Source organism: Anabrus simplex, chromosome 6 (genome assembly GCF_040414725.1).
Source record: "Anabrus simplex isolate iqAnaSimp1 chromosome 6, ASM4041472v1, whole genome shotgun sequence".
In the NCBI taxonomy this organism is placed as follows: domain Eukaryota; kingdom Metazoa; phylum Arthropoda; class Insecta; order Orthoptera; family Tettigoniidae; genus Anabrus; species Anabrus simplex.
In genome coordinates this window covers 283127306-283139725 of record NC_090270.1, presented here as the reverse complement: position 1 = coordinate 283139725, position 12420 = coordinate 283127306, and the positions used below count along the sequence as shown (strand labels likewise).

The 12420-nt window shown below is 37.6% G+C and overlaps 1 protein-coding gene across 2 annotated transcripts in view; it reads right to left on the bottom strand.

Annotated features, from left to right (window-relative positions):
- The window catches only part of Ing5 (inhibitor of growth protein 5), a 206863-nt gene extending 194679 nt beyond the window's left edge, over nucleotides 1-12184 (bottom strand). For both annotated transcript variants that reach the window (XM_067150450.2, XM_067150451.2), the window contains exons 1-2: nucleotides 11988-12184; nucleotides 1535-1773 (exon numbers count right to left, since the gene is read on the bottom strand). In XM_067150450.2, coding sequence (XP_067006551.1) covers nucleotides 1535-1773; nucleotides 11988-12024 — 276 coding nt within the window. In that variant the 5' untranslated portion in view covers nucleotides 12025-12184. The remainder of the gene's footprint in view (nucleotides 1-1534; nucleotides 1774-11987) is intronic.
- Nucleotides 12185-12420: the final 236 nt, after the last annotated feature.

Here is a 12420-nt window from a genome sequence, read left to right as displayed (position 1 = left end):
AAAACTCCTCACTCCTGAGCAAAAGGACATGAGAACGAACATTTACGCAGACCACCTTGAAAACACTGAAAATGATCCCAGTTTCCTTGAGAATGTGATCACGTGATGAAACTTGGATTTTCCAATAGGACCCCAAACCAAAGCACCAATCTATGCATTGATAGTCCCCCTTCCCCAAGACAGAAGAAAGCACGCATGAGCAAATCCAAATTCAAGGACACGTGCATTTTTGACATCCGGGGAATCATTCACGTTGATTGAGTGCCACGAGATCAGACAGTTAACAAGGCCTACTACAAGGGCGTTTTAGAAACCTTCCATGAGTGGATCAGACAGAAAAGATCTGAAATATGGAAGTATCATTCCTGGATCCTGCACCAAGATAACACATTGACACACAGCACACTTTCTGTCAAGCAGTTTCTGGCAAAGCACAAGATTCCTGTTTTGGAACATCAAACGTACTCACCAGATCTGGTCCCCCTACAACATTTTTTGTTCCAAAATCAAGTCTGCACTGAAAGGAACCCGGTTTGAGTCTCTAGAAGCAGTGAAAGCAAAAGCAGCAAAGCTGATGAACAGTCTGACACAAACGGATCTACAGCATTGCTTTCAACAGTGGAAAATTTGCATGGAGCGGTGTTGAGACTGGGAAGGAGACTATATTGAAGAGGATAATATTTCCAAAGTATAATTTAAGATTTTGAAGCCAGCGTCCAGTTAATTTTTAGCCACATCTCGTCCATCCAGAAGCAGCGCAATTCTAGATTCAAAATACTGAGGGAAAATATGCCAATTATTGTAACGTTATCCAGGGTATAATGTGGACCGAGGACTACCTTCTGAACACTGATGAGGCATGCATTGTAACTGTGGCTAATGTCCGGCCCCGTGGCGTATGGGACAACGCGCCCGCCTGTCATCCGGCAGTCTCGGGTTCAATTCCCGGCCGGGTCAGGGTTTTTTAATTGTAAATGATTAATATCCCTGGCCTGAGGACTGGGTGTCTGTGTCGTCCTTAACGTTCTTTCCTCACATTCAACACTCTACACTTCTGCAATTCCACTTACATACAGGTTCCTATCATATGGTGAAAGTAGTGGCAAAAGATCTACAGAGGTCGACGCCACGAACAAATATCACTTTAAATTAAAAAAACTGTGGCTAATGAGTAGGCAGCAGCAGAGAGCAGCATCAGTCCCCATTCCACCAACGAGGTTACCAATGGCTCATGCAGGGCAAATCACTACGTACTGGCAGCTCTGACAGTGCTCCATGCCAGCGGATTCCTAGGGGGACAAGTGGGGACATTATATGACGTGACTGTTGATGCGACAATTATTGGTATATTCTATGTAATGCGCCTTAATATGACAGGCTGGAGGGTAAACGTGCAAGAACCTCACATTTCAGCACTAGTAATTTTTTGTGCTTTCACGTGTACTCGTTCACCGTATTTGGTAAAAATATTAATGAAATAGCCTTGTAAGTTATTTGTGAAAAATGAAAAAAGATGTATTGGTACTACAATTACCAGCTCATAGGTCTGAATGGCAAGTTGAACTTTATCATCACCATACTCCTTTGCTTTGTTAAATAAATTCTGAATGGAATTCATTTGTTCTTTCTTCTTTTCAGATGACAAGGTTTTGATGTTCTTCAAATATTCACCAGCTAAACGGTCAATATTGCGCATGAGGCCTTGTGCCCTAGCATCAAGGTCCCGCATTAACGTGAAATTCCTCTGGAGTTCAATAGGTAAGTGCTCGAGGCCTAGAAAGAAAACAAAATTTATTAACATGGAATCTGGAAGAACTTTCTGTATGGCTTACACCACATCACTGATCTTAAAAATCTTTACACAATGCATTACTAGAGAGTGAGTTTAAGAAAACCTCCCAAACAAAAAAACAAAAATTATCATAATTTGACAATCAAATTCCTTCTGTATATATCAACTGCTGAATGCTAACAAGCAAGAGGTTGGAATGGACGATATTTATGGGAATCATAATAGCATAAAATAACTAATTTTTTTGTGGTAGTTGAAGGATTTCATTAATACATCTCAGATGGCTCACAGCAATGTAGGGTTGCAACTGGCTGATGACAATTATGATATAAAAATGGAATAACACACTAATTTTTTATACCGACTCATAAGAAAACAGCAACTGTTAAGGCTGTTACAACGTGGACTCAGTTTTTGAAGAGTCCCAATAATTCACCTTCTTTGCCGTAGGCCTTACTACAACTGCCAATATAGACCAAGCAGTAAACTACCAAGCCTCCACCTAAGAGATGTCATGCATACTTGCTAGACCTGCAGTTAATCAATGTGGAACATTGTGGACCTAGTTACCAGCACATGCAGAAATAATGTGTGGGATATTAAAACTTTCAATTTATCCTAGTTATTTCTAGGTTTGCTGCAGTCACTTTGGGTCATTTTGGATTTGGCCAGGGATTTAAGGCTCAATATGCTACCATTCTTGATGCCACACGACTTTTCAGATGAAAATTATTACCCAGGATCAACTGGGATTCCAAACTCAGCCGTGTGGACTGTAAATAAGCTACAATGCTAATTACAACCCTATCTATTCAAATTATTCAAAACCTTTTCTCATACATAATTAAGTTACCTAGGTTACTACAAAGTACAAATATTTTTGTTTATTTTAAATAATGTCCAGAACTCCCATAACTTACATTATATCAACAAACAGAATCCTAAGTTACATGTCATACACAACTGTGTGTTCATAATCAAAGTTGGTAAATTTACAGTGAAATCCCTACAACTTTTATATTTGATACAGATATTGATTCCCATAGGGAACCTGAAATATTTGTCCCGAATGAGTACATTTATAATACCAATATAACTGGACATTATAAATTTTCCAGATAACTCATTCCTGGTTACTCATTCAGGACAAATATTTCAGGTTCCCTCTGGGAATCAATATCATCTGACAGCCAGGCAGGCATCAATTTTTGAAAATGAGACAAAGTCTCTCAAAGTGCACTGGCACTGCCAGTGGGTCCATGTAGCCTACACAGTGGCCTCCACGGTATGCACTAGCCATGTTTCTTGGTAGGTGTGCTATTTACCAGCTGATGAGCCCAACTGAGCACACTGGGGAGAAATGCTGGCAACCAGGAAAGAGTTAGCTGGAAAATTTATAATGACCAATAATGGACCAACTATATTGGTATTATAGCTTTTATATAAGTTAAAAGACACACACTTTGGCGTAGGGATGTGGCGAACCCATCGCCCAGCGGGAAACCACTGCAATCAGCTACCCGAGTATTGGTGGGAAAACCATAATGTTTGCGGGATATGGAGGAAATGCCTACTCCCAGTCCTGAACAATTAGGATGAAATAAGGCAGAAAGCCTTCTTCACAATTTCATAAAATCATCCTTCATCTCTCATCTTCACCTTTCTAAATAACATTTGGAATTGTAACTTGAGGATTTATCCTCATCTCAAGCTGACACCTTAGACAGTCAAAATGTCTTTTGAAAAATAATTCCACCGACTGCAATAATATATTGCAGAAAAGACAGCATTTGGATGCGGTGGGGTGTCATTCGGAAGATTATGATGGATCGGAGCATCTGAAAACTCAACAGCCAGCATCTACACAAGAACTTCAAAGAATTAAACATAAACAAATCTCTTTTTTCTCGACACACAATGTTAACTCTTTGTGCCAAATTGGAAAATTAAAGATTGTCACTGACATCATGAACAAACATAAAATTCTAATCATGGCCCTTCAAGAGATAAGGAATAGTGATCAAGACCTAACAGAATCAGAAGGGTACCGACTGTATAAAGGAATCCCTGGAAAACGAGTGATGAAAAACTGTCCACAGTTTGGTAATGGATTTCTAATAAATTTCAAAATCATATTCAGTTGTAAAATTTAAATCTCAATCCCCCAGACTTGCAACACTAACTCTGAAATCTGCAAACAAAATCTTCACAATTATCAATGTACATGCTCCCACTAATCAGAAAAATAACACACTAAAGGACAAAGAAGAAGCACAAAAATTCTGGGATTTCCTGTATCAAACTTTAATCAACATCCCTCCATCACACGTTAAAATTCTCCTTGGCGATTTCAACGCACAACTGGGACAAGAAAGAAGGTACCGAGATATCATTGGAAAGTGGCCAGCACATAAGAGGATGAATCAAAATGGTCAAAGATTGGTTGAATTATACAGAAACCACAATCTTATCTCAAAATCAACATACAGTACTTTAACCTCACAAATGAAAAACTTGGAAACATCCTGATTTCCAAAAAGGTGAACGGCAACTGGATCACGTTTGCATGGATAAATTTTACCATCGTGAAATCTACAATGTCAAAGTCCTAAGGGGGGAAGACTCAGGGTCAGATCACTATGTTGTTAAGATCAAAATAAAATTAACTCCAAGTGTTAAGAAAAGACCTCCAAATAAAAATAGAAAAAATCTGACCCTACCACCTTAATAAATAATAGGGGAGTACTATAGGAAAACAGGAGAAGGATCTGTCAACACTAATACCATGACGAATAGAATACCAAGTGAGATCACTCACCGAGTTCAAGCGCGCTCCCACAGAGCGGCGCTAGTGGAGCTTAACACCAATGCTACCTGGTCAGCTGTTTTACAGTGATACGCAAATAATCAAACATAACATATGAATAATACTGTCAGAGAGTTATAAATAATATTCTCAGTCCCCATGAAGAAATATCTTTGAACTTTAATAAGAGAACACACGAAATAAATTGAAACATTACGAAAAGCGAAAGCAATATTGTGCTTTACATAATTAAAGAATACTTTTTAACCAGAGTACATTAAACATACACCATATTGTAAATAACATTTCACACTTTTCTAAAATAAATTAAATGAAGTAAATTACTCGCCAAAACTAGTTTGAGGCCACTTTCGATAGTTTAGGAGTAGACTTAGCAGATTGTCCGGCTTGCAGTTCTCTGCGGATTTATCTCGCTCTGAAGACAAATGGGCAATCTAAATAGCGGTAGACCAGTTTTGGAATAATGTTCAAAGTGTGTTCAATACAACAGCCAGCTCCTGATGGCACAACTGAAATTGCCTCAATCGAGTCAAGACACACGTAAACAATATCGCCCCACAATAAATTGAATCTCTTCTCTTAGTTCAACCTCATCGAATGTAACTATCCTATACCGTTTATTCTCGTCCATTTCATCCTTGAAGTAATCTGAAATAGCACTTATGCAATGAGGATTTACACCATAGGGATATTTAAGGCCTTTGCAGAGTTTCCTCAAATGGCTTTGTAAGGGAAGAGGTAACAAATTATGCCGCAGACAGTGTTATATCCTTTAGGTGATTTTATTCTAAGTAATAAATTCTCTAAAAGAAAATCACTTCTGTACCTCACACCGTTGGAAGATTTTACTTGGCATTTCTTTAACATAGTGTCGATAATAATTTTCTGCTTCTTACTAAGAAATTTACAATCTTTAAATTGAAATTCTGTGATCTTAATCTGCCCCTGTAGGAAATAATCCTAGCTTTGGCTGAGCAAAGACTGCATTTAGCTCGCATTATACGAATTGCATTCTTTAGTCACCCTTTGACAGACACTAGTGTCTTTTCGGCATCGGTAAGAGAACTAGACTGACCCTGAATTTGACTACAACTAAGCTGACCTTGAACTTCACCGCCTACTGTTCTCATCACTGTTTCACTCACTTTGTGGTTCTTGTTCCTTATCCTCTTGTTACTGTCCTCACTCCTTTTCCTACTGGGTGCCTTTCGCGATTTTACCTCAGTGGATAGATATTTCAGTAAATTTGGAAATAGATGAGGCACCGCTCCTGGTTTTAATTTTCACCTCACATGAGGAAGTCCATCGTTTTCACCATTCACAACAAAACAGTCCGCCTTTATAACTATCTTTCCGCGGAATAACTCTGGCCACTTCGCAAACAGATTATTTTCTTTTGATGGTGTAAAAAATCGCTTCCTTCCATAACCCGATTTACAACCAGGAACGAAACAGTACGACATTTTCCCGAAATAATAGGAAACTTGTTGATTGCACACACAAAGCACTGCACAGATATTAACACGGACTTTCAGAAAATATTAAAACAAAGAAACAGACATTAAAATTATTACTACGACTTCACGCCGACAGTTTGGCGCACGTGTTATTGCAGCTGGTACATTGTGACTACAGCGCCACGCTCCAGCAGGGCCACCAACTACAATGTTAAGAGAGAGGAGTGATCACACTTGGTATTCTATTCGTCATGCTAATACATTAGAAGAATTGACCACCAAACTGAAATCAATAGCAGAAGAGTTAGCTCCAACAAATCCTAGGAAAAAACGTGAATGGTGGGATGAAGAATGTGACCAGGCAATTGAGAGAAGACACCAAACTTGGATAAATCATCAAGCCCAAAAATCAGACAAATCAAATTTAGAACTAATAAAACAAAGAAAGTCAACCCATAAAGTCAGACAAACCAAACATTTTAAAAATACCTTACAAAGAGGAGAGTTTTAACAAAAAACAATCCTGAGATTATTATAAAACCTTTGGCAAATACCTTAAAAAATATGAGCCCCCAATATTAATGCTGAGAGATAAATCAGGAAGGTTAGCCCATAGTAATCAAGAAAATGCAGAGATCCACGCAGAGACATTCAACAAACTTTTAAATTGTGATGACCCACTGGAAACGTTGGAAGTAAATACTGATATGCCCATTTTAACCACCCCAGATCTAATAAATCCTCCAACTATCAATGAGGTAGAATTTGCAATTAAGGAACTACAAAATTATAAGGCATGTGGTGAAGACCTAGTCTTTGCAGAAATCTGGAAAAATGGAGGGAAACCAGCAATCATAAATTTACATCAGCAATTAGTCAAAATGTAGATCACAGAGAAAATCCCAGAACACTGGACCTCAGGTGTAATTCATCCATTATTCAAAAAAGGAGATAAAACTAATCCAGGCAATTACAGAGGAATAACCCTTTTGGACTGCACTTACAAAATTTTCTCCTGCATAATTTACAATAGGATAAAAAACATTCCAGAACCACAACTTGGAGAATACCAAGGAGGATTTCACCCATACAGAAGTTGCCCAGACCAAATTCTCAGCCTGAAACAAATAATGGTTAGTCCACACCAAAGTTAATAAACAATGTTAACGAAACAAAGTTAATAAACAATGTTAACGAAAACATTTCTCAAGATGTTAATAAACTCTTGTTAACAAACCTCTTTAACATTGTGTCCACACCAAATAAACTTTTGTTAACAAACTTCTTTAACATTGTGTCCACACCAAAATATCTGTTTGTGAGGTTACAATGGATAAGATCAGGAAGAAGAAAATACAGCTGCAGCTTTCATTATTTTAATGAGTGCAATTAGAGAAAAATGTAGACGCAAAGTGTGGCAAAGAAAAATATTGGAAAAGCGTTTAGAATTAAGTTTGGAGAGGACACTTAGGCCTATGTCAGAACTTTCAATTCATGATGCAGCAGGCTTTCAAAACTTTCTGAGAATGTCCCCACAAGACTTTCAGTTCTTGTTGACAGTAATTGAGTCTGAAATTGGAAGAAAGGATACAAATTTATCGGAATGTCATCTGCATTAATGTTAGACTAAGTATAACTTGAAGATTCCTAGCGACTGGTGACTCCTACCAATGATCATGTAAGAGTGTAAGAGAAATACTCCTACACTTCACTTATGTATCTGTATAGCGTATATTGAGTTGCTTGCAATTCGACAGTCGATTTCAAAAATTAATAAAAGTATTGTATTCCGCGCTACGAATTTGCGTGTTCTAATTGCGTCTTTGCGCATGTGCCAACCGAAATGTTAACGAAAACACGAAATGTTAATGAAAAGTTTCATTCACAAAAGTTAAAGAAATTTTGTTTATCAACATGCTCGAAAAGTTAATGAACACGCTATTTTGTTTATTAACAGACAGAAATGTTCATGAACATTGTTCATTAACAATGTTTATTAACAAAGTTAACGAAAACATCTTGGTGTGGACGCACCTTAATGGATATCTTGGAATTTTTTTTTTCTATTTGCTTTACGTCGCACCGACACAGATATGTCTTATGGCGACGATGGGACAGGAAAGGCCTAGGAATTGGAAGGAAGTGGCCGTGGCCTGAATTAAGGTACAGCCCCGGCATTTGCCTGGTGAGAAAATGGGTAACCACGGAAAACCATCTTCAGGGGTGCCGACAGTGGGGCTCGAACCCACTATCTCCCGATGACTGGATACTAGCTGCACTTAAGCGACTACAGCTATCGAGCTTGGTCATATAATGGAATATTACAAATACAGAAATAAACAGCTGTTTATTTCATTCATAGATTTCAAAAAGGCTTATGATAGTATACACAGACCTACTCTTTTAAAAATCCTCAGGTCATATGGCCTTCATCCTAAATTAACAAAAATTATTGAACTAACTTTAACCAACACAATTTTAAAGGTAAAGTTCAGGGGAAAAATGTCAAATGCTTTTACAATAAATACAGGTCTCAGACAAGGTGAAGGATTATCCCCATTGCTCTTCAATGTGGCTCTAGATTACATCATGAAAATTTGGCAAAAAGAAAACCCACCTAAATTGGAGCAAAACCCTCAATAAGGAAAAACGGCCTAGGGTTTGTAGATGATTTAGCTCTTTTAGCCCTTTTCATGGAAGAAGTCCGCGCTCAGATCACCAGTCTCCAGAAAATTGCATTAAAAATAGGATTACAAATATCCATTGAGAAAACTGAGAACATGCCAATGAAACCCCTTGACATAAAAGAAGTCATCATAAATGATCAAAATATTAACATAGTCCTACAATTTATATACCTTGGAGAAATCATTATGCACAACTTATGTGAGAAAGCAACATGGATAAATAGAACCAACAAAATGAAAAAAGCACAATTTCTAACCTGGTCAACTTATAACAAAAAATGCTTCTCAATAGACACTAAGATCCAACACTACAAAACTGTAACTTTGCCTGAAGCCACTTATGCTTGCGAAACCTTGTTCCAAATTAAAAATGAAAGAAGAACTGATCAGCTCCTCAAAACTGAAAGAAGAATTATTAGAACTTGCACACATAAAAAGTACCAGGTTGAAGGAGTCTGGAGAATCCACCCCAATGAAACTATTGAGAGATCGACCCAGTTACCTGCACGATGAAGAAGAAAAGAATCTTTTATTTCTTTCACATCTTACGATTACCAGGAAACAGGATTTTACGACAACTAGTGATGAGAAATCTGGGAAAGAAGACAGGACGGCATTGGATCAAAGAAATTCAAGAGGATCTCCGAACAGTTGCACTCAAAATTACAGATGCAGAGAACAAGAATAAAATTACCATCCTACTTAAGAATCACAAATTTTTAACTGAAATGCTGCACAGAATGCCTGTAGAGATTTCAGACGAATTAAGAACACTGCAATCAGAATGAATGAAGAAGTACTGGGCAGATAAGAAGAATCAAACAGTACAACCTTCAAAGAAAAGTGTACATGGAAGACTCAAGTGGTCCAATGTGGCCAATAAAGTTAATAATAATAATAATAATAATAATAATAATAATAATAATAATAATAATAATAAAAGACACACACATGACAGAGAAAGAAATAATTTTGAAGTGGAACTACACAATTAAATAATTTATTAAAAGTTTAACTGCAGCCAATGGCCATATGTATAAAGTGTTTAATGACACAATTAACTATATAGATGTACAGGTACGAAGGTTGATCAAATATAAACAGGATTTTTGTTCCTGAACATCAACAGTTGGTAGGACTGATCCCACACTTCTGCTATGCTTAGGCAGGACTGTTGGGAGTGGGGAGAATGAGCTGTTAGATATTTCCTGCTGTTTCATCAATAACACTCACGATGTCAGAGCAACAGGTGCACCCCTCCACTGCGCAACGCATAATTATAAAATTTCTTGCTCGTGAAGGAGTTACAGCGGCGGAAATTTGCCAGAGTTTGACTGCACAGTTCGGTGATCAAATGTTGTCGAGAACGCGTGTTTGCCTAGCATAAAAAATTCAAGGAAGGACAAGAACATGTGGAAAATCAGCAACACGATCACCGTACTCGGACCAGCATTACAAATGAAAATATTCGTGTGGTTAAAGACATTATTGACGACGATCAACAATATCAGATTACAGAACAAGTCGGAATCAGTTATGGGAGCTGTCAAGCAATCATCACAAATGACCTACAGTTCCGTAAAGTGTGTTCCAGATGGGCCCCTCGTCTTTCGACCGAAAATCTGAAGTTGGAGTTTGGAGGTCTGTCAGAGGCTTACAGCAAGGTTTGCAGAAGAAGGTTATGCATTTTTGAGTTTGGATCGTCACGTGCGACGAAACATGGGTCCACCACTACACTCCCGAATCCAAACAAGCCAGTAAGGAGTGGCGGAGGAAAGGGAAGGCAGCATCAGTGAAAGCCAAGACTCGACTGTCGGCTGGCAAGATTCTTGCAACTGTTTTCTTTTTCGATCGGCGAGGCATTTTGCTCATTGATTTTTTTGCATGAACAATGAACAATCAATGCTGCTTGCTACTGCGAGCTGTTGAAAAAGGCAAGGGTTACATATCGCCGCAAAACATGAGACCAACCGATTCGACAGGTCATCCTCGTCCAAGACAATGGGCGGCCCCATACTGCTGTTCTCTCTCCAAGCTACAGAAAATGCACTGAATTACACTTGAACATCCACCTTAAAGAATCAAGATTCATGCCTTGCCTTAACTTTAATGATTTTGACTGATGGTCTGTATCGAGACCGAAACTAGTATCGTATATATATGTAACTTTTTCTTTAGGTTACAATAAACAGTACTGTAATGAATAGGTGGAAACCTTTTAGCTCTTGTTTTACATTATACAGAACACCTAAAAGCAATGAAACAGGACATTAAAGCAACATAAGCACTATTATATAATGGATACTACCTAAAAAAAGACACTTCCCAAAATCAGACACACTCAGCAATCATTGTACTATACATGGGAAAGGGTAAGAATAATAACCCTGATGCCTACAGAGAGAGGTACAGCATTAGAATGCAATTTTTCAAGATCTTCTCCAAGCTAATAACGAAGAGAGGAAACAGCCAACAATGCAAGTCAACCCAGAAATATATGACAATGATATCATGAAGAACGGGAAATGGAAAGGACCAAATTTCACCATGCAGCAAGTCTACAACAAGATTCGATGCACAGGGCTTCTATAGAAAGATCAGCACAACAGCTGCCAATCATAATCCCAAAAAGAGCCTACAGATGCCAAATGTGTGGTGGGATGTGCACTCAATACCATTTGAAGGACTGCAAGAACAGAACTTACCCACTCAATCATAAGGTTCACCAAAGACTAAATTGAAACTTGACCAAAATTATAATGAATTGTATTAGATTAATTCATATGTGTGCACAGAACTTCATATTAAATAATAATAATAATAATAATAATAATAATAATAATAATAATAATAATAATAATAATAATAATAATAATAATAAATGGCATTCTTGCCAAAGAAAATTTAAATCACAAACATATATCTCTGCAGAAAATTTCCTCTCAAAAGTGATGTGCACTGCAAAGAGAACATTATCATGCACTTTAAAAGAATCTGCCAGAAATGAACGTGTGAAAACGACAAAATATCGTGTAAGTCACAGGTTAGATACGACTATACATTTTTACATATTTAAATAATTCTACACAGTATTTAAGATGAAGTTCAAAATTATTAACTCCAGTCTATCATCGCTTTAAAATATATAAATTCTCCACAAGGTTTCACAAACGAGATTCTAATCCAAAACTAAAATAAATGTATGGCAAAGGAAAAATACCTACTGTCAAGATAATGCTCTAAATACAAAGCAGACGTCATGGTGGAATGAATAATCAATACAGTATACGTCTGACAGAAAATATTAAATTTCCATTGACTTAAAAACAACACACTTAAAAATTTTTGTCAAAATTTTCATTAAACCATACAAACACAACCCTTCCATGTTCAACTTCTATACCGTACGTACACCACCATTACAAACAGTGCTGCTATCTATACAAACAAGAACCATAATATTTTCCGTTGCCTACGTTATAATACAAGGCCTGGAAACCGAGCCCGTAAAACGCTATCTTGTCTTGTCTTGTCTACCTTATTTAATGGGCTTCGCTTGAGAGCGGTATACCCAGCCACGTAACCGAACAAAGAAACCGAAGTATGGAGGAGGTGGACACATAACGTCAAAAGTGTAAAAAAGGTGGGGAATTAAGG